This window comes from Panthera onca, chromosome B1, assembly GCF_046562875.1.
Source record: "Panthera onca isolate mPanOnc1 chromosome B1, mPanOnc1 haplotype 2, whole genome shotgun sequence".
NCBI lineage: Eukaryota > Metazoa > Chordata > Mammalia > Carnivora > Felidae > Panthera > Panthera onca.
The window spans coordinates 16194661-16217829 of NC_138342.1; the positions used below are offsets into that span (position 1 = coordinate 16194661).

Consider the following 23169-nt stretch of genomic DNA (forward strand, 5'->3'; position numbering starts at 1 on the left):
AGCAGAGAGCCTTTATCCACTTTATTACTTCACGGACCTGAAGGTGGAAGGATTCAGTGATTATCAAGTATTACAGCACAGCGGGTAGGTTTTGATTTTCCTGAGTAATGGATAGCATAGCAGAAACACAAAAGAATAGTGAGATTAGATTTATATTTATAACCCTAACAAGGGCCTAGCACATACTAGGTGTTAAAATATGTTTGTTGAATCATCTATAGATTCCGTGCCATGTAAGGTTTGCCTTTAGTGACGTTATTTATAAAACTAATGCTAGTGTTCTAAAAATTGAAGAAAAACCTGGTGACATCTCATTGTTTTCGGAACATCTTAGCAACGTTTATGTATAGCACCATCTGGTATTTGCCAGTTACTTCTTTGCAAAGTGGTTGTCCTTTTCTGCATGCATAACCCTTTTGTCTTCAACTACATTGTAGCTCCTTGATGACAGGGATTGTGTTTTATGGTTTATCTCCCACCATGCCTATATTCGCGCCTGTTACTTAATGAATTCTAAGCAATTTGAGTAATTTCAAATAATGTAATGCTTTCAAAGGGATGACAGAAACTACCCCGAGGCTGTAGTGATACTTTTTTTTTTTTTTATTCCTGTTACTTTTTGAATCTATTTCATAGCTCCAGGATTTTTTGAAATGTGTGAAAAACATGCAGTAAAAGGCCTGAACTCTATTTTATGGTCACGTAGGGAGTTGTGTGTATTGCCAATATTATTACAAACAATAATTCAAATTATATCTTCCTGCATGATAACAGCCTAAATAGGCTTACTTGTCAATTAAGAATTGCAACACTAACATCTAATTTATTATTCGGCAAAGTTTTTGTGTGTTTTAAGAAATTAGGAGCTTTTTAAATTATACATTTAAAAATCAGTACTGGGAAGAAAAGATTTTCAAATTATGTATCCAGTAGGGGACTTCTATCCAGAATATATAAAGAGCTATTACAACTCAACAATAAAAAAGGTATATTACCCAATTTAAAAGTGCTCAAATTATTTGTGTGCACATTTCTCTAAAAAAGAAATACAAATGACCAATAAGCACCTAAAAAAATGCTTTGTATCATGAAGCATTAGGGAACCATAAATCAAAACCACAGTGAGGTAACACATCCCCTAGAATGGCCATAAAAGCAAAAAAAGACAATAACAGGTGAGAGAAATTGGACCCCTCATGCATTGCTGGGGGAATATAAAATGACACAGCATCTTTGGAAAACAGTTTGGCTATTCATCAAATTGTTAAATATAGTTTTACTATGTAACCCAGCAATTTCACATCAGTGTAAATATCCAAAGAAATCAAAAACATGTATCTACACAAAAACTTCTACCCCAATGTTGGTAGCAGCACTATCCATGATAATCAAAAAAAGTAGAAACAACCCAAATATCCATCAGCTGATAATGGGATAAACAAAATTGGCGGGTCCATAGACTGGAATATTATTTGGCCACAAAAAGGAATGAAGTGCTGACATACGCTAAACATGGATGAACCTTGTAAACATTGTGTAAAGTGAAAAAAGCCACACTTTGCATGAATTCATTTGTATGAAACATCCAGAATAGGAAACTCCATACAGACAGAAAGTAAATTAGTGGTTGCCAGGGACTGAGGCAGGGAGGGAAGCAAATTGAGAGTGACTTCTGATGGGTACGAGATTTCTTCTTGGTGGTGGATATATTCTGGGATTAGGCAACAAACATAGTTGCACAGATTTGTGAATACACTAAAAACCACTAAATTGTACACTGTAAAAGAGTGACTTTTATGGCATATAAACTGCATATCAAAAAATCCATTAGTAAAAAATATTTGCAGCAAGTGGTTAGAAAAAATGGTTTAAAATGCTTTTTGGGAGAAAAATGCTTTGGGGGAGGAGAGACAATAGTGGAAAAAAGTTTGAGAAAGTTTGTTCTATAAATTACTGAGTGAGAGCTAGTTTTCATTTTTGATCATTGGTTTTCCTTGTTATATGCTTCTTCATATTTTATTTTGGTCATTGAAATTTGAGTGAAATGGGGAAAAATCAGTACTTCCACAGATTTTCTGTGGCATGTGTTCTCTATTTTACTTTGGAATAATTATTAAATGATCTTACAATTCTGTTATGAGAAATAAAATCTAATCCCTTCCTAACTGTTGGTAATGAATGTTTTGTTTCTTTTTTTCTGAGGCGTCTCAATAATAATGAATTCACAGTGTTGGAAGCTACAGGAATCTTCAAGAAACTTCCGCAGTTACGTAAAATGTAAGCCGTGCATTAGCCACCTTTTAAGATTTCTGTGGTGTTTTGTTGTGTTTTTCACATCCCTTTGCAATTTTATTCAGATTTCTTTGGAAATTGGAAACTATAAAAGGCCGGGCGAAATTTCCATACAATGACTACCTGTGACATGATTTTAGGGTAATTTCTGAGAGGAGTTTCAAGCGATGCCAACCACGTTTTCTCTAACAGAGCCCCTAGCATCTTATTTTAATTCAGACAGCTGGTTTGTTATGTGGCCACAGCAGGAATTCAGCAATCTAAGCACATTAGAAATGGGTGCGGTAATGTTTTGTAACTTCCTTTACTATTCCCTAAACCACGCTGTTATATCTCTTTCAGCACATTCATGTCAACTATTTGACTTTTTGCTTCATTAAACTTTCATTAGAAGATAGTCAAAATTAATGATTGGTAAACTGGCTTGATAGCTCATCTGTGTTACTACATATCCACAACTCATATTTTAAAATCAGTTTATCAACTCAGCAGTTTCAGTAACACTCAGACAATATTCCCCTCCCCTGAGGAGGTGGAAGGGTGGGAGGGACAGAACAGAGGTCAAGTATGTAAGGCCAATGGAACAGCCTCCATCTGAGAGGAAACGTTGAAAGGAGAAAAGGAGCATTGTTCTGTTTCATATGTGTATCTGGCCCATGGTCACACTGACTTGTAAGTGGCAGAGTAGTCTACTTCCTGTGCACTTGACTCCCATATTATACTGCATCCCAAAGAGTTTCATATTATTTCATTTTTCTCCTTTTCACTGGCACTGATTGCTCTTACTTTTTATTCATACCTTTCAATTCAACACATATTTATTGAGCAACTCCTACATGCAGTGCTCTGAGAGGAATAAAACGATACATAAAAATGATCCTTGTTCTGGGAGCATTCTGGGTCTTTGAGTGAGCAATGAGAAAAGGAAAGATAGAACCTGTAGCAAGGGGTTACCTCAGTTGGATGTTTTTGCCCTCTGGGCAAGCATTGTAGTATTTTGTGTTACACAGGATATTGACAGTTAAGTTGGCTGTTTTAACACATTATTATAATAAGAAGTTTTACTGGGAACAAACCCCTATTCTGATACATTTCTTTTATTTTTTAATTTTTTTAATGTTTATTTATTTTTGAGAGAGATAGAGACAATGTGAGTGGGTTAGGGGCAGAGAGAGAGAGGGAGACACAGATCTGAAACAGGCTCCCGGCTCGGAGCTGTCAGCACAGAGCCCGACGTGGGGCTCGAACTCACGAGCTGTGAGATCATGAACTGAGCCAAGGTCGGACACTCAACCGACTGAGCCACCCAGGCGCCCCTATTCTGATACACTTCTGATGCTATCTAAATGTTCACACATTTAACCCATCTTTCTTCTCTCTACCCAATTGCCTTCTTTTAGTCATTAATTCATTCAGTAGTCTTTGGGGCATTTCTTTAAAAAGTTCCTTTTGAAGTATTGTGCTGAATATAAAGGTTTATACAACTCAATACCTGACCTCAACAATGTTAGACTTCTAGTGACCCTTGAAGATCATTTTGACGTTGATTGGGCTGGTATTTTTCACCATAGATATTCTCCCCCAATATTATCATCAGTTTGGTTCAATGGAATAGGAAGTGTGGTGTCTTTTCAGAACCTGTGGTGCTGGGCAGTGAAAAGCTTGGAAATTATGGAAGAATTTGTTTAGTAGAAGAAAATGGTCAGACATGTTGTCTCAATGCCCTTGTTGAAAGAAATAGCTTAAAATCTTGATTTCAACATTTTTTTTTAATTTAGAAACTTTAGCAACAATAAGATCACAGACATTGAAGAGGGAGCATTTGAAGGAGCATCAGGTGTAAATGAAATACTTCTCACGAGTAATCGTTTGGAAAACGTTCAGCATAAGATGTTCAGGGGATTAGAAAGCCTGAAAACTTTGTAAGTATTCTCATCTGCATTGTGATTCTTCCATCACAGAACTGTAGTTCACTGGTCATTATAAGTCCAGGTGGGGGAGTAGCTCAGACTCCTCCTCACCCTACCATCTCAACGTCTGTCTACATCTCTCTCTCACAGATACACACACGCGTGTGCGCGCACACACACACACACACACACACGCACACACATCCTGTGCGTGCAAACATTCCCTTCCTAGAATCCCCCAGACTTCGGTGTGTTGCTTGCAAAAGATCGAGAATGTCTCCCGATGGCTGATTCCTCAGCAAAAAAGATTGCCCTTGTTCCAGTGCTGGTGCAGATTTCCCCCCTTCCCTGGTTCTGCCTCCGAATGTTCATTCTCTTGCCTTTTCATCAAACGCCTCCATCTAACACTCGCTCTTGGCCCCAGGGGTCTAGCTTCAGAATCCAATCCAACCCCTGTGGCACAGAATAACTAACGGTTCATCGGGAAACCACCTTTGTCTGCTCCTGTGAGGTCTTAGTGAAAAAGAGACTGACTGATGGTAGGTCGTGAACCGTCTATTTCAAAGCAACACGCTAAGAGTTGTGCCTACTTGCTTGGGGGTAGGCAGGTTGGGACAAAGAAATTCGTTATGTTTCCAAAAAGTTGTTGACCAAAGAGGACAGGGATTGGATTGAATAGCAAAAACCGCACTTTATGTTCACTTAAATTTTCTACGGTGCATATATGTAGTTTTTATTCTCTCGGAAGTATATAATTATGTTTGACAAAAGTGGCAACCTAAAATTGGAAGATGTACAAATCAACACTCTGAAGCGTTTGGAGGACATGAAGGAAACTATTTGTAACCAAGAAGCAACTGATGGTGATCACAGTGGAGAGAGGTCCACACTCTACTGTCTCTCCTAAACTGTCACCCTGTCCCTCAGAGCCACAACCAGAAGGGTGGATACTTGAGGACATCCCTTGCCTGCTCTTTATCTGGCGCAGAGGGAGAAGACCATTTCCCCAGCTGGCATGGATGTGTTCCTAGCATCCTGAATTCAAGTCCTACTGAAAATGTCTGCCCATGAGTGTAGACGTTTGCTCCTGAGCCTCCCAGGAATAGAGTGAAACCTAACATCCAGCAGGGCTAGCCTGCAGCCCTCCCACAGACTAACTTGAGCCCCTTCAAAACGTTATGCAAATAGTCTTTTAGCCTTTTTATGGAGGAGATACCGAGGAGAGGGTAGAGGAGAGCAGAGAAAATACACCACAGGCGGCTGCATCTGTTCCTGCCCCCACCTCCCTCGGCCAGGCTGCTTCAGGCAACTCTGCAAAACACGAATCCTACAAGCAGAAGCATCTTTTGTTGGAAGATAGTTGAGGGACTGCTTGTTACTGGCACCTTCTTGAAGAGGCAGCATGGGGGTTGGGCAGAGGAGGGGAAGGGGGTGAGGAAGGAGTCTGTATCCCGCCTACATCAGTCTGCCTTGGGCTGCCATAGCACGATACCTCAGACTGATGACTTAAGCCACAGAAATTTGTTTTCTCACAGTTCTGGAGCCTAGAAGTCCAAGATCAAGGTGCTGAGAGGGTTGGTTTCTAGTGAGATTTCTTTCTTGACTTATAGTTGAAACCTTCTCCTTCTACTCTTACATGCACTTTCCTCTGTGTACAGAGAGAGAATGCTGTGGTGTCCCTTCCTCTTTGTATAAGGACACCAGTCCTAAAAGATTAGAGTCCCACCCTCAGGACCTCATTTAACTTTAATTACCTCCATCAAGACCCTGTCTCCAGATATGGTCACATTGGGGCTCAGGACTCCGACCTATGAATTTTGGAACACATAGTCAAGTTCATAACACCATCCCAAGCAGCTTATTCCAGTGTTTTCTTCTGACCAGTTTCTTTCGCAGGACTCTCCCTGAGACAAGTCCTCTAAATTCACTTTCTCCTTCATTATATTTCTAGCGATGTTTTTGTGCCCCAGATGTTTGGGCACAAACAGATGTGAGTGGCTCTGTCTTTAACCCACTCTGCCACACAAGAATACTAGAGCATTTTAGAGCCAAGCTCAGTATTCAAAGGACGAAAGTAGGTTTGTCTGGACATATGTATTTCTCTAAGTGATATCTTTGGGCTTGGGACTATAAAGATTTTGACAAGACACCCCCATTATCCCTAGACTTCTTAACTCTTTGAGACTAATAAACCTCTTAATAATATGTGCACAGATTTCAGTGTGTCTTTGAATATTTGACATTGCAGCCAAAATGTGGTACATATGTGCACTTATGGATTTTTCTAGTAACAGGGAGCAAAACTTTTCTTTAGCTTCTCCCAGGGGTCCATGACTCCACCAAGATTAAGACCAGATACTCTTTATTACTTTATGGCAAATGATAGTGTGGATAGAAATACCTCTCTGTTGTGTATTTGTTTCCTAACGTAAAATTATTCCTTGACAAGGAAGGCAGCATCCTTTCTCCCTATATGTGACTTAACAGAATGCGAAAGTTGATAGTTCTTATGTATTTCTTAGAGCAACCTAGAATTTTAAAGGAACACTTTGTGGGGCGCCTGGGTGGCTTGGTCGGTTAAGCGTCCGACTTCGGCTCAAGTCATGATCTCACGGTCTGTGAGTTCGAGCCCCGCGTCGGGCTCTGTGCTGACAGCTCAGAGCCTGGGGCCTGTTTCAGATTCTGTGTCTCCCTCTCTCTCTGCCCCTCCCCTGTTCATGCTCTGTCTCTCTCTGTCTCAAAAATAAATAAACGTTAAAAAAAAATTTTTAAAAATAAAAAATAAAAAAAAAATAAAGGAACACTTTGTTATTCACTTATTTTTGCCTCTTTTTTTTTTTTTTTTTTAACATACTGCAATCTTCTAGGAAGGTGTTCAACACATGCCTTGAAAAGTAAAATAACCTCAGCAATTCTGAATAAGATTCATGGCCACTATTCATTTTCACAGGCTTTTTAAGACATTTTTCATTCCTTCTCGAAGCTCCACAAATAAACAGTTCAGCAAAGAATTGAGAATGGAGCCAAAACTTCAGCAGTGACAAGGAAAAGACATCAGTGTTAATCCTATTAATGGCAGTTGCTAAAAATTTAAAGAGGTCAGGATTCTTTCAAGAGAAGCCAGATGGAGGCACCCTGAAGTCTCAGAGTGTCTGACTCTTCATTTTGCTCAGGCTGTGATCTCACAGTCCATGAGTTCTAGCCCCACATCGGGCCATGCACTGAGCGTGCAGAGCCTGCTTGGGATCCTTTCTCTCTCCCTGTCTCTCTGTTCCTTCCCTGCTTGTGATTGCTCTCTCTCTCCAAATAAATACATAAACTTAAAAAAAAGAGAAAGAGAGAGAGAGAGAGAGAAGCAGATTTAGACTTCATTGTGAGCAACTGGGATCTGTTAACTCTTGCCTCTTTTTAAGTTCCAAACTTTAAAATGATAAAATAATTTTCATAAATAAAATAACGTGTGCAAGATCCTCAGGTGCTCAGTCTAGTTTGGGTTCCCCAGCCTATGCTGACATTGACTTGGCATCTAAGTCCTTGAGATGCTCTCAGTTCCCCATCTGCTGTGTGTGACTATTGATTCTTTTCTGCTTCCTTTCTGTTAAACCTCAGATGTAATGCTACCGTGAATACACAAATCACAGGCCTTCAAGGGCTCAGAGAGCTGTAGGTGAATTAGGACATTATGTAAGCAGGCAAACATAATTATAGCATCAGAGGAAGACATTCTACCCTCATCAGATGGGGCTGTGAGTCCACGTGAGGCTCACCCGTGCTTTTTTGTAGCTGAGTGCAATCATTGCAAACTAAGCATTTTTTGGTATATATCCACAGCAATTCCTAATGACAAGAGATCACTCAGAAAACAGTAATGAATGCCACACATTTGCAGAGGGGTTATTTGGATCCTCAGATGGGCAAAACTGATTGCTTGATGCTTTCTCTCCATAACAATGTTCTCCTTTCCCTCAGGATGTTGAGAAGTAATCGCATAAGCTGTGTTGGCAATGACAGTTTCATAGGACTGAGTTCTGTGCGTTTGCTTTCTTTATATGATAATCAAATAACTACCATTGCACCAGGGGCATTTGATACTCTGCATTCTTTATCTACTCTGTAAGTATGAAAGATCTTCTTCATTTCTGTATTACTGAGCCAATGTATTATATTTGTTCCTTTTATTAATAGCATTTTAATACACTATTAGGCTTTTCACAAAAATGGGATCAAGGGTTTAGTGTTCAACAAATTTGTATGTTAAATTTATGTTAATTTTTCTAAAAATATTACCTACCCTCTCATGTTAAAATTTAACAAAATCTATAATATTTTCAATTATTTTTTTATAATAATGTGATATGACTTGATTTATAAATTTTAATCTTATAACTTGATTGCACTGCAAATCACAGAAATGTAGTAGATTTCCCCAGTGTTCTCACGTCAGAGTCTTTTCGGTGTAAATACCATAAAAACAGAGCTGATAGGGTTATTGCCAACAAACTATGCTCAAAAGGATCATTCACAGTGACAGGAGCGACATTAGGATGGCCAGACCAACAACAGAGACTGTTCACTGGAGGGCATTTACAGTGATATTAGGAAAATATTGAAGAAATAGGTTGAGCCTGTCCAAGAGGATATTTTATGTAGACAGTTAGAAAATAAAGAATATTTGTAGGTCCATAGATAGAACTCAGAAGGTGTTGTTTTACAAAAAGAAACAAACAAAACCCTCTAAACAATGTATTTTAGTTCTCTTATATGTCATCATCTAAAGAGCAGTATTTGAAATAATAAATCTTATAACAGATTTGATTTCCTAGTGATGGTGGCATCTAAATATACTAATCTAACTGGAAAGGTAGTTAGAAAGGAAAAACAAAACAGAAAACATGTTCAACATAGCTCGAGTCACTGCAGAAATAATTTGAGGGAAGCATCCATCCATCAGTAAAGTACTTAATCCTCTTTCTACATAAAATGTGACACTTTACATCGAGTGACTAATTTGTGCATGTTAAAGATGGCATGTTTATAAATAATAAGGTTGTCAATAGGTTTGTGCTGAAGTGGTGAGATGCCAAAAGTATTGAGATTTGTAGAAGGAAATTCATTTTTATAACTGGCATTTAATCAACTCAGCTGTCAGTTTAGATGGGAAACCTATTCTCTGGAGCAAATAAGGGATGGAAATCTTGAAATGATAAATTAATAAAATAGCTGTTGTCAGGTTAAACTCAATAATATAAGGTAATCAGCCTCCATCTTTATATTAAATTACTGCATTATCAGTGCAGGGAAGTTTGACAGCAAATCAGATCTCTGACGAGTTTAAATTCTCTCTAAATGAGATATCTATCAGGATCCCCTGCATAAACCTCCGAATTGCTTACTTTGCTTTATTTTCTCCATGAAATTATTTGAAGATTCTTATTTGAAAGTGTTGTTATTTTTCAAGTTCCAAGCAAACATTTTAGCCAAAAAAATGCATCCCACATGTTGCTTGTGATTGAGTATGAATGGGGGATGGGGGTGAGGGGTGGTTAATACGAAGGATCAGAAGGCATCATTCCAGCAGAAATAGTGTGGGAAAGATGGTCGCATGGGGTTTTGAGAGGTAAGAAAATGACCCCCTGAACTCATCCCTGCATTGTTTGCATGCGGCTCTTAGAAACCTGTTGGCCAATCCGTTTAACTGTAACTGCTACCTGGCTTGGCTTGGGGAATGGCTCAGGAAGAAAAGGATCGTAACCGGAAATCCTCGATGTCAAAAACCATATTTCCTCAAAGAAATCCCCATCCAGGATGTTGCCATTCAAGACTTCACGTGTGATGATGGTAAGAAAACCTTGCTAAATCTTTTGTTACCAAGCATTCAAATGACTGGTCCAACGCTAGGGGACACAAACGGATAGTTTGGGGCATTTTTTTTCTTTTCTTTTCTTTTCTTTTCTTTTCTTTTCTTTTCTTTTCTTTTCTTTTCTTTTCTTTTGGTTTAGAAACAGGGCACATACTTTCTCAGACTGTGCTTTCACCTCTGAGTCTACTTGCTTTGTGTTTCTGAATGTTTTATTTAAATTGTCCAGTTTTCAACTTGTAGTTGGTACTGTTTATATAGCTTCATTTTAACTTTTCTTTATCATTCTAAGCATCTCTTTTAGTAACTGTCATTTGCAAAGGAGAAAAGCAATTGACTTAACAGAAATTCTAGGGGCGCCTGGGCGGCTCAGTTGATTGAGCATCCGACTTCGGTTCACGTCATGATCTCACAGGTCATGAGTTCAAGCCCCGCATCAGGCTCTGTCCTAACAGCTCGGAGGCTGGAGCCTGCTTCACACTGTGTCTCCCACTCTCTCTGCCCCTCCCCCACTTGCACTCTGTCGAGCTCTCTCTCCCCCAAAAAATAAATAAATAAAATAAATTCTAGTAAGTCTAACAAAAATAATAGTTTTCGCTTTTTAAAGCTCTGTATGTATCATCATATTTGATTCTCACAATAGCCACATAAGGTAGGTAGAGCAGGTTCTGTTATTACTACCAGTAAGTAGAGAGCCCCTTTGAGCCTTATATTTTAAAATGAGGGCCTTGAGGCGCCTGGGTGGCTCAGTCAGTTGAGCATCCGACTTTGGCTCAGGTCACGATCTCACAGTTCATGAATTCGATCCCCACATCAGGCTCTGTGCTGACAGCTCCGATTCTGGAGCCTGCTTCAGATTGTGTCTCCCTCTCTCTCTGCCCCTCCCCTGCTCACACTCTCTCTCTGTCTCTTTCAAAAATAAATAAACACTTAAAAAACATTAAAAAACTTAAAAAACATTTACATTTTCTGCTAAACATTTTAATCCCTCTATGTTTCTTCATGTCTGTGTCCTTATGACTCCTCCATAATTCAGTTACATTTCTATATTCTAATTAAAAGTATAATTTGTATAAATGAGCAGAGAAAATTACTGTTATGATTGTATGGATAATATAAATTGTGAATTATTTTCGGGAATCCTGCCCTAGGCAATCTGAAAACAGTGCTGTATGAAACGTATGGTACCAGTTTGTGAATACTCAGTGCCCTGTATGTGTATAAGCGATCACATGGCTCAAGATTCTTGTGTCTGTTAAGCTAAAAGCATAACATCACTTGTCATTTTCAAAGCCACAAATCTGGGCTTTCCTGTATTTCTTTCGGCAATTTAGGAAATGATGACAATAGCTGTTCTCCACTGTCTCGCTGCCCCACGGAATGTACATGCTTGGATACGGTCGTCCGATGTAGCAATAAGGGCTTGAAGGTCTTGCCCAAAGGTATTCCAAGAGATGTCACTGAATTGTAAGTAGAGCTTGTCTGTTTCCTTAACAATTAATATTTCAACAAGGGAAATGGAAACCAAACAAAATGTAGAGTCCCGTTTCCAAATTCCATTCTGTAGGCATTAAATAGTTTCATGTAAAACCCTAAACAGATAATATAAAAGGCAGCTTGGGGCATCTGGGTAGCTCAGTAGGTTAAGTATCCAATTCTTCTTGATTTTGCCTCAGGTCATGATCTCACAGTTTGTGAAATCAAGCCTCACATTGGGCTTTCAGCCAACAGCAAGGAGCCTGTTTAGGATTTTCTCTGCCCCTCCCCTGCACTCTCCCTCAAAATAAACAAATAAACAATTTTTTACAAAAAAGCAGTTTAGATGCACTTGGGAAATTTCAGTTGTGTTTCTTTTATTCACTGTATGAATTCTCAGTGTCTATGTTATGCTAAGGTGCACTGTGACACTCCAAGAGAGGGTGGTAAAATATAAGATAACTCCAATACTCATTTGCCTGTATATCCTTTTTCTCATAGACTATCTGGCAAGACTAATGTTCTAGCAAATACACCTTAGGAAATGCTGTACTTTTAGTTGCTCTCCAGTGTCTGGGAGATTCCATAGTTTATATCGTTAATTATTCTTTACCACTGTATCTTCCCACGTGGAATTCATAAATATCTAGAATATAGAAGAAGCTAGCATAGGGGCGCCTGGGTGGCTCGGTCGGTTAAGCGTCCGACTTCGGCTTAGGTCATGATCTCACGGTCCGTGGGTTCGAGCCCCGCGTCGGGCTCTGTGCTGACAGCTCAGAGCCTGGAGCCTGTTTCCGATTCTGTGTCTCCCTCTCTCTGTGACCCTCCCCCGTTCATGCTCTGTCTCTCTCTGTCTCAAAAATAAATAAACGTTAAAAAAAAAAAAAAAAATTAAAAAAAAAAAAAAAAGAAGAAGCTAGCATAATCTCTGTGTTAAAAAGAGGTACTGCCCTTTGGCCTTGAATTAGAATCCTTTTGATCATAAAAGGTATAAGGCCAATTATCCCTAACATTTTCATAACTGATTTATGACCACACATTACATGGTCAGTATACACTTATCTAGACACTAAACACCAGGCACACTTTCTTCTCTGTGTCATGTTATATATGTGGAATAGAATGAGAACAAGCTGCTTGAGTATTATGAAGCCTGAATGCTCCTTTCCATTCCATACTCTGTATATTTATGTACCATGGACAAATGCTCGATATGAATGCACTTGACTCATTTTGCCTATTTATTTTCTCTATGTGAAACTGTGTAGCAACAATGATTTAAGTTTAGTGATGGCTCAGTTGGTTGAGCATGCAATTCTTGATTTTGGCTCAGATCATGATCCCAGGGTCATGAAATGGAGCCCATGTCAGGTTCCATGCTAAAAGTGTGGAGACTACTTGAATTCTCTCTCTCTCTCTCTCTCTCTCTCTCTCTCTCTCTCTCTCCTATGACCCCTCCCCTACTCTCTCTCTCTCAAAAAAAAAAAAAAAAAAGATTTAGGTTCTGATGTAATTTGTGCAGATATGTACCTATAATTCATATACATGAGTACGAGCGTTCTAAAAAAGCAGCTTTGATAAAGTTTTGGCAACATGGAACATACATAATGAGTTTTAAGAAGATGTCGCTTCAGTTACCAGGGAAATTATTTTCAAATCATGCACAGTTCTACAAATTTGGTCCTGAATTGAACACAGAGAGAAAAAAAAAAAAAGAAAGAAAGAAAAAAAAGGTGTGATCTTAGCACATATATGCGGAAGGTCTCTCTTAGATTTGAAATGCTGTGAAGTGTTCAGTTTCTGTCTCTGGCCACCCATCACAGTTGTTAATTGACAATAAGCACTACTTTATGTGTGTGTGTAATTAAATACTTAATTCTTATTTTAGTAAGTATTATTTCAGAAGATTACTCTCCATCCAGTGTTGGAAGCCAGATGCCTTTAGAGTACTCTGTATGCTCAACATTGATTCTAGGAACAGCCCAGCCAAGAACACAACACTCGGCATAAACAGATCATTTTTAACATGGAATCCCATCTTTTTAACTGGCCCATACCTTGGTGCCTCTACCCAATGCCTAGCAAATAATTTTAAACTTATTCTTTAATTTCATTATTGAATTTCATCTGAGAAGCTACTTGATTCATATCCCGTCTCTGCCGTCCATATGTTTCTTCTGTCAGACAGTTGAATTTTCAATCTGTTTCCTTACAAAGTATTAGAAAGTAATATTTTTCTAACAAAATATGTTATAGAGATGAGGAAAATATTAACTGGTCTCTTGTGAATTCAAGTTTTACCTCCCCAAGAGCTTATTCTTAGAATCATACCAAGTTAGCAGGATCCTTCTCTACAATCACATATATGTGTGTATTAGAAAAATCTCATTGCATATTATATTAAATTATTAAAGAATTTGGCAAAAATAAGTACGTTTTATTGGACAGTTTTAAACAGATGGTATCTATTATTTTTAATCAGTTCCATGTAATTTCCCTCTTAGACTGTTTTACATGTACACATCCATAGCACGCATTCTGAATCTTTTTAGCTTTCTGTTATGGCGTTTTCCAGAATAAAGGGAAAGTACTGAACTATATGGGATTATGCTTCCCTCTAGTGGTACCAAGAAATACTTAGGTGGAGGACAGAAAGAGGAGTCAAAGAAGAAACACAGAGTCAGAAAATTTGAGCAAGCATAATAAGAACTCATAACATATGCCTGACTCTTGATTACATATTTATCACATATTTTGATGAGTTGTGCCTTTTATATAACTTTTTATTTTGAACTATTTGAAACAGATTATTATCTGAGGCAATTTCTCAGCGATTTCTATATCCAGCAAAAATACTAATAACCTCAACCTTGGATCTTAAGATTTGCCACAACACTGGAGTAGGAGGTGGCCTGTGTCCAAGGTGCCACAATGGTTTGTAGGCACATCTACAGTGAGATGGCCTACGTTGCTGAAAGACATTTTTACCCTTCCTCATCTATATTCTGGGAAAAAACAGCCTTGATTGAGATGCAGTTTATTTTTCTTTTTGTGACATTATGGATAGAACTTTACACATTCATTTATTTTTATGGCTTGCTAGTTAGCCCAGAGTCAATCTATCTGCAGATTATTCTGCTGACTTTGGTCAGAAAGGGAAACTTCACATATGTGTGGTTATTTATTACTTTTACATATATATGCTATATTGTGTCCTTGATAAAGGTGGTGATGTTCTATGAAACCTTCTAAAATTATTGTCACAAAGCAGATATACAGTGGTTAAAAACTATTTTCAAGATATCTTTAACTGAAATCTGATTACATCCAAATTCCTAAGTATCTCCTTCAAACCATCCATTGTTATTTGCTAAGTGTATGGATCCCTATTAAGGCAGTGGAGAGTGGTCTTGGCCCTCGGTGGCGAGGTTCTGTCAGTAGCGAATGCATTTCATGGTATTGTCTCCGTGTAAATACAAGCACACAGGAGGCCAAATAAATATGGTTGATTGAATGAACCTTCTTCTTGACACACAGTTGGACACATGACTCACCTCATTACATAAACCTCAAAGAACTGCACTCACCAGTATCTCCTTGGTTTTGTAATTTATGCTAAGTGATCCACAAAATAATTCTACTAGATTGGACAACTCTGCTTTTTCCCCCTTTACTTCTTTTAAATAGGAACCCCAGCTAGGAACATGATGTTTTAAAGCCAGAATTGCCAAGTGCTTTCTTGCCTCAGTTAAGAGTGAAATAGTGTCAACTATTTTATATCACACCTCTGTTCCTTTAGAAAAAACAAAAAAGATAATATTGTTTTCTTGTTTTTAGGTATCTGGATGGGAACCAATTTACACTGGTTCCTAAGGAGCTCTTTAACTACAAACATTTAACACTTATGTAAGTAATGTGTTGCGTATTTTCATCTTTGACTCCTTACTCTGTTTCATGAAAGTGGGGGTAGCAACGGGCAGAAGATCTAGTGAACCTTTCAGATGAGATAAATCATTTACAGTTAGATGCCTCCCTACTTGCTCATTGCGGTTCTGGATCACTAGCTACATCTTCATTGAATATCAATCAGGCAATGGTGCATCGTAGAGAAAGGGCCTCCTCTAATTCAAAGTACAAATGTGATAAAGCCTAAGTAGCCTAGAACTACAGAAATGCAGCAAATTTGGATACCTCGACTGATGATGAATATGGGCTATTTTATCATAAGCCAAGAAGAGAAAGATAGAAAATAATGGCTTGATTCTTGACTTTAAGCAAAAGGTCATGGATAGTAATAACGTTGAAAATGCATTTTATTAGGTTTCATTTTCTTTTATAATACATTCTAAGTTAAGTTGTGGGCTTCCGGTATTCAAATTTAATTTTATAAAATTCATTTTACTTGGGCAGTATTTAAGTAGACTTGACAAAGTTGCTGATATCCTGGGCATAAATTTCAGACATGGACTTTTTTCTTTTTTCAGTTGGGTTTAATGTCCTTGTAAAATAACATCTCTCTCTTTCATTAATGTAAATGGATTTTTAAGTGGTAATACAAGACTATATTTAAATATACCAACATTTTGATCTAGTTATATGCACAATATTTTTAAAAAGATGCAATCTTACTATATATAATGTCACACTTAGAATAGCCTTGCTGGTGATTGATAAAACTTATCAAAAAAAAAATCAGCAATGGGAGTAAATTGAAATGGAAATACTTTATCTTTAATTTAAGTCCTATATGATTTTCGAGTGAATACAGCTGGCTGAGAAGGCTGATTTCTAGTGTTCCTAGAATAAGAAGGTTTATTCCTAATTAGTGAATTCTAGAAACGTAAGTCACAGAAAATGTTACATTTCCCAACATAAACTTGACTTAAGCAAGGTTGTGGTTGGTTAAAGTACTATTAATCATTTTCAATTTCCCTTAAATCACTTTGTAAAAAGTATGTAGGACTGTTTAAATGACCAGTGATTAAATTAAGGGAGAATATCCCCTAAGATGTCGTGTTCTGGCCCTAGTCACTTATTTAGTAGCAGCAAGAACTTGGTTGCATACATTTTGCTCTGTTAAACAAACCTTTAAATTACTGCAATTTCCAGACAGTCACTTCAGGTGAATTGGGTCATTTATGGAACAGTACGCAATTATTTAAGACCAGGTCGGAAATGAAAGATGAGAATTTGTAGATCCAGAAATGACTTTACCAATGACTCATGAGTAACTCAAGTTACTCAGGTAACTTCTGCCAATATAGATATACTTAACTTATTTTCTAAATTTATGTAGTTTTCAGCAGCTAAGAAGATGAATTATTAAGTTCCTATAGTATTCCTATCATTTCACAATTTTATAGGTCCATTTTACTGATATTTTATCTTCAGCTTTTCTGCATCTTACATTTATTTGTATGTTTTGCTTTAGAAGAAAAAAGCAGTGAATACACACACACATACAAATCATAAATTGGGGTGCCTGGGTGGCTCAGTTGGGTAATCGTCTGACTCTTGATTTCGGCTCAGGTCATGATCTCACAGTTCGTGAGATCAAGCCCTGCTTTGGGCTCTGAGCTGACAGCATGGAGCCTGCTTGGGATTCTTTCTCCCCCTCTCTCTCTGCCCCTCCCCACCTTTGTGCATTCTGTCTCTTTCTCTCTCTCAAAATAAAAAAAATAAACTTTTTAAAAAATGATCATAAATTACGACCTATAATTTTTCACTTATTCATGAATCTTACTTTTATTTATGTATTTAGCATTTTGTGTTAAAAAAACAGAGAATATATACATATCACTGTATGAGTATATGTATGGCTATATTCACTAATTTTTTCCTAATGCAAAATTGCCAAAGATATTTAATGTATATCAATAAAATATGTCATTATTTATTATGTGTTATTATATTACATTATATGTTATAATGTAATTATAGTACAATAAGTATTATATGTATCATATATGGTCACATTTATTATTATATGTAATAAAAATAAGATCGTGTTAACTGAATATAAATCACAGCCCATAGTACCAGTTACACTTGTATAAACAGCCATGTAGCACTGGGTAAAAAATCCACATCTCTCCCGTTAACTTATTCATTAAACAGATATTTGTTAAAGACCTACGGTACGCCAGTGATTTTTTTTTTTTTTCCAAGGGCAAAGTTTTTAATTATGGCATTCCAGATGTAATTAAATGAGTTCTTTTAGTTATCAAATTTGACTGTGTGTATCAAGGAGCATATATAACAGGGAAGACAAAGGATGTACAACCAATGGAACCTTCATGAGCAAAGGTTTATTTGTCACGCATAAGATGTGTCTGTTGTGAGTGGCCTCCACCTGTCACATGCCTTTGCTCTGGGACCAAGGCACAGGCACTGGCTGTGAAACATCACAAGTCTTGCAAAGCAGTGAGCAGAGGGGTATGGGGAAAGTGAGCTCACTCCAAATCTTCTGTGTTGTTTTTGTTTTTAGGTTTATTTATTTATTTTGAGAGAGAGTGCGAGCAGGGGAGGGGCAGGGAGAAAGGGAGAGAGAGAATCCCCAGCTGGCTCTACACTGTTAGTACAGAGCCCTTCGTGGGGCTTGACCTCACGAACCCTGAGGTCATGACCTGAGCCGAGATCGAGAGTCAGACGCTTAACCAACTGAGCCACCCGGGAGCCTCTAAGATTTCTGTTTTGAACTGAAACCTGGCACCAGTGCCCGCACTTACTGCAGTGGCCAAAGCAAAACATATCATCGCTTCTAATTTCAACAGGCAGGGGCGTGAATAATTATGAATATTACGATGTACCTCAGAGGGTTATCCAGTGTTTCGTTATTTTCAGGTAAAAGCTGAGTGCTAACCGTGCAGCTGTGACTGAACAAGAAGAACCTTCTCTTTCTAAGAATCACTAATATTTCACTTCCTCTGGTAACAGTAGACTCCTTTTTTGTTTTCTTTTTCTTTTATAGAGACTTAAGTAACAACCGAATAAGCACCCTTTCTAATCAGAGCTTCAGCAACATGACCCAGCTCCTCACCTTGTGAGTGTGAAATGTGATATGGACTGTTTATCAATTCACTGGACTAAAGGCATTTTCTAGGCACTTGGATGTTCCCTGTTAACAAGATAGATAGTCTGCCCTCAGGGAATATAAATATTGTTGGGAGAAACAGACAAACAAAACCTCAGTAAACAAACAAATACAGATATTGTTAAAGTGCTGGGTTCTATAAAAGGAGCAAAGAATAATTTACACTTGTGGTGGGGTTGGAAGAGATCCTTAAGACAGACTTCTGAGGAAAGCCACCTGGGAGAGGGAATAGGCTGGGGAAGGAAGCATTCTAGACTGTATTTGAAAATAAATATGTTGTATTAGTGAAAACACAAACATTAAAGTATTATGCATCGATATTCTCAATTTATGAAATGCTAAAACAACCCTTTTCTTAACTGCTTCATTTTTAAAATGACATTTGGCCATTTGGGGATATCTGAGTAAAACAAATCGACTATGTATGCTTTCAGAATTCTTAGTTACAACCGTTTGAGATGTATTCCTCCTCGAACCTTCGATGGATTGAAGTCTCTCCGATTACTGTAAGCATCTTATGCGCAGCGAAATATCTCTTATCTCGGGGATCTGAGTTTTGACTTGTGTTTTTAATGATTTGGGGATATTTTTGATGTACACATTAGGATTTACTGCAAATTTGAAAATAGGAAGATTACTTCTTTCCCCATATCATACTCAACAGCTTTTATTTGAAGAACACCACATTGTTGGTGTGGTCATTTATTTGGCAATAGATAATATGTATGTTTCATATAGATCCAACTAATTTTGAAAGAAATGTACGAAATGTTCATTTCTTTAAAGATTGCATTATCTATGAGTACATTTTTACTACAAAAATGTATTTTAAATATATGAAATGAAATTTGATTCTCAGTCACAATCCCCTCACCCAGAATTAACAATTAAACAGTTTTGTCTTGTCTTCCGGTCTTCTTTTATATGCATTTGTTTTTATATGCTGGTATATGTATGCCCACAGCGATATAACTTTAAAAAAACATAAATAGGATTTGTTCTTATTCTGTCATTGGCTCATCTTATTTAACAATATGCTTTCGACTATTTCTTTTCCATCATCTAGAAATATCCCTCAACTATTTAACTGGCACAGAGTATTCCATAGGACGAAGGAACCATAACTTATTTAATCGTCCTCATCTTTTGCTATCACGTGGCTTGATTCCAGACTTGTGTTATCCCTTACAGGGCTGGAGCAAGCATCCTACACATTCACCTTACTGTTAACTGTCCTGGGAGAATACCAAAAGTAACTGTCAAGTTGCCCCCCTAAAACAAGGATGTGTCAGTTTACAAATTTATTTTCCACCAACTCTCCTTTAATAGAGCACCTATTACAAAGCACTCTGGCAAATACTGAATAGTATTAATCCTTTCATTCTTGTTCTATGACAGATTGCGTACCTGTTTTAATAGAGTACCTGTTTCAAAGCACTCTGGCAAATATTGAATAATATGAATAATTCTAGGATAGGTTGAATGTTATTTTCCATTCCTGTTTTAATTTGAAATTCCAATAACTAGAGCATTTGTGCATATTTTACTCTTTTATTGAGCATTTGTGTTTCTTATTCCATGAGTCTGATCATATCATTTCCTATTTTCTATCGAGTGCTTTGTCTTTTCCTTATTAACATACATGTCTTTATGCATCTACTACTTGACTCTAAGCTTGCAGGTCTTTTTACTAAGGAATTAATCCTTGTGTCTTATATATTTTGCAGCTATTTTCCATTCTGTTCCCTATAGGTTGTCTTTCATATTAATTATGGATGTATTTTGCATTGTCAAAAATGTATCACTTTCCTTTATGGTTTCTGAGTTTTATATAGTGCTTTGACAGCCTTTGCCATCCTATGTTCATAAAAAGGAGATCTCTATTTATTAAATACATTTTTAGTTTTATTTTTATATTTAAGTCATCTATCTAGAATTGATTTTATGCATATGATGTGACATAAGAACTTTTCGTTTTCCCAAATAGATACCTAATTATACCAAGACCATGTCTTGAATATATCATATTTTCTGTGCTGATTTGAAGTGCTTAGTATAAACTAAAATCTCACACGTGTTAGAATTTTTCTGAACTCGCTGACGTGTAAGAAATTTAATATTGCTTTTTCTTGCTTTTAGTTCATTACATGGAAATGACATTTCTGTTGTGCCCGAAGGTGCTTTTAATGATCTTTCTGCATTATCACACCTGTGAGTACCTAGTTCATGAATGTGGGTTTAGGGTCAAACTCTCCCTGGTGAGTGAGTTTGGAACATACAGCCCTCTGCCACCCCTTTCTTGTCACATCATGAGATGTGATTGGTTCCAGCTTTAAAGAAAATGCGAAGATTTCAGTCTAGATGCAGTGCCTTCTGCAAGATAGCCTTAATTTATTCTTCTGGCCCTTACTCTCCATTAACTAATGGAGTGGGATTCTCTTTACTTAGCTAATAATGTCTTCTTACAAACATGGCTCTCCCATTTCCTAGCTATGCATTTTCTCTTAACGTTCTCTGATCCTAGAATACCAGTTCCCCTCCAATTCAGTCTGTTCAAACCTTGTATCGTCCAGGTGACTTTCTAAATATTATGTCCTTTATGAAGCCTATCTTGATATGCTCAAACCAGACTCATTTATGTAGCAAATACTACTGAGTACTGGATATCGCACCATACAAAAAAATAAATTAGAAATGGTTCAAGATTTCATACTATGATAGGAGGAAATTGCCAAATTCTCATACTGGGTGAAATGTTGTGGGGTTTGTTTTGTTTTGTTTTCTTCCTTTTCTTTGTGCTCTTGTCTCATAGGACCCTGTACCTCCCTATTTTTTGCAAGTAGAATAAAAAAATATAAAATATGTGATAAATGGGGTCCAAAAAAACCTCTTCTGGGCCAATTTCCATTATTGTATTATTTATAGTTGTAGTGTTAAGGTCATGGCAAACCTGGAACGAAGTTCCAGGAACACATTTGGATCTAAAACTTCTTTGTGTCAGGGTGGGTTTGGCGCCACCTGGTGGTATTTATGCTTAGGCCCAAATAGTATCCGAGCTTCCCAGTTCCCCAGAAATTGCCTGTCATGTTATCTCGTGGCTTTGCCTTCCTCTCCAAACCCCACCAAACCCCAAGAAGATACGTGTGAACAATTGAGAAAGGGGGATGGGCAGAGGAGAGGAGCCAATAGTCAATCTTGCTATATCTGAATGTGCTTTACTGGGCCCTGTTAACCAATGTAGGTTTTTTTGTCTGTCTGTCAGACTGTTTGGTGCCTATCGTTAGTATCCCTTCCACTAAACCATCGGGTCCCAGGAGGAAAAACCTCCACTTTTTCATGTCTGAACTCCAGCACCTACCTCAGAGTCCACATCAGGGCTACTCATCTACAAATTCCATGGATGTCATCTGCATGAGATAGAGTGTGGTGAAGGCTTCTAGCTCAGGGGTGCAGAGCTTGGTACTGTCTGGGAGAGTACGCAACATTAAGAAGAAAGTAGCCAGGGGCGCCTGGGTGCTCAGTCGATTAAAGGTCCTGTTCTTGGTTTCGGCTGAGGTCACCATCTCAGTTCGTGAGTTTGAGCCCCGCACCAGGCTGTGTGCTGATAGCGTGGAGCCTGCTTGGGATTCTCTCTCTCCCTCTCTCTCTCTGCCCCTCCCCTGCTCACGCACGCTCTCTCTCTCTCTCTCTCTCTCTCAAACTAAATACATAACCTTAAAAACAATTAAAAATAGAAGAAGAAGAAAGTAGCCATTCTGCTAGTGTTAGGGTGACTTATCAGAAAAGGCAGCTCAAGGAAGGCACCAACTTCTCGCATGAGCACCGCCACCGATGATAGGGGCAGTTTGAATATCTCTTGCCATGTGCCTTGCTCTGTCATGTATTTCTTTCGTGCATTTGTCTTTGACTCTCTAGATCATAAAGAGCTCTGCTCCATTCACTTTCTCCACTGCATCCCCTTGCAGAGTAAGGACTTAGCAAATGTCAGTAGAGGTGGCACCAGGTGACTCAAAAACATAATTTTCTCATTTTTAATTTAGAAGAAAGGTTTTAATCTGAGCATAACAGTTACGGTACTCCAATTCTTGGTTAAAGTTGGACACTAAAACTGCGACAGTATAAAGTATTATGGTTTTACAAGTATATTTGGGGCCTTTCTTCATGAAAGAGTAAGTTTAATTGTACTTAGACTATAGCCTAGAAGCGTTACTAATCACAAGTTGATTATAAATCAAAATTAATCCATTTTAAATGCCACTTTATGCATGGACTACTTCTGCCAAGCTTGGCAAATTTACAAAACCCATGGAGTAACTTCTCTGGCCTCAGTTTCACAATCTGTAAAATGAATTAGTAATACCGTTGACCTCATGAAGTTGCCATTTAGGACAGAATGAGGTAGTTCGTATAAGTGGCTCAGCACAGTACCTGCATATTGTAAAATCAATGTTAGCTATCATCTTGATTACTTTTGCTGTCAGTACTACTGCAAATGTGAGTGGGAACCAAAGACCTAAAATAAAGGACTTTATAAAGGGACT

The 23169-nt window shown here is 37.8% G+C and overlaps 1 protein-coding gene across 3 annotated transcripts in view; it reads left to right on the forward strand.

Moving 5' to 3' along the window:
• Positions 1 to 23169, forward strand: part of SLIT2 (slit guidance ligand 2) — a 375056-nt gene that overhangs the window by 285162 nt on the left and 66725 nt on the right. For all 3 annotated transcript variants that reach the window (XM_060655343.3, XM_060655344.3, XM_060655345.3), the window contains 9 exons: positions 2203 to 2277; positions 4071 to 4214; positions 8172 to 8315; positions 9874 to 10040; positions 11394 to 11526; positions 15373 to 15441; positions 18506 to 18577; positions 19063 to 19134; positions 20768 to 20839. In XM_060655343.3, the coding sequence (XP_060511326.1) occupies positions 2203 to 2277; positions 4071 to 4214; positions 8172 to 8315; positions 9874 to 10040; positions 11394 to 11526; positions 15373 to 15441; positions 18506 to 18577; positions 19063 to 19134; positions 20768 to 20839 (948 nt within the window). The remainder of the gene's footprint in view (positions 1 to 2202; positions 2278 to 4070; positions 4215 to 8171; positions 8316 to 9873; positions 10041 to 11393; positions 11527 to 15372; positions 15442 to 18505; positions 18578 to 19062; positions 19135 to 20767; positions 20840 to 23169) is intronic.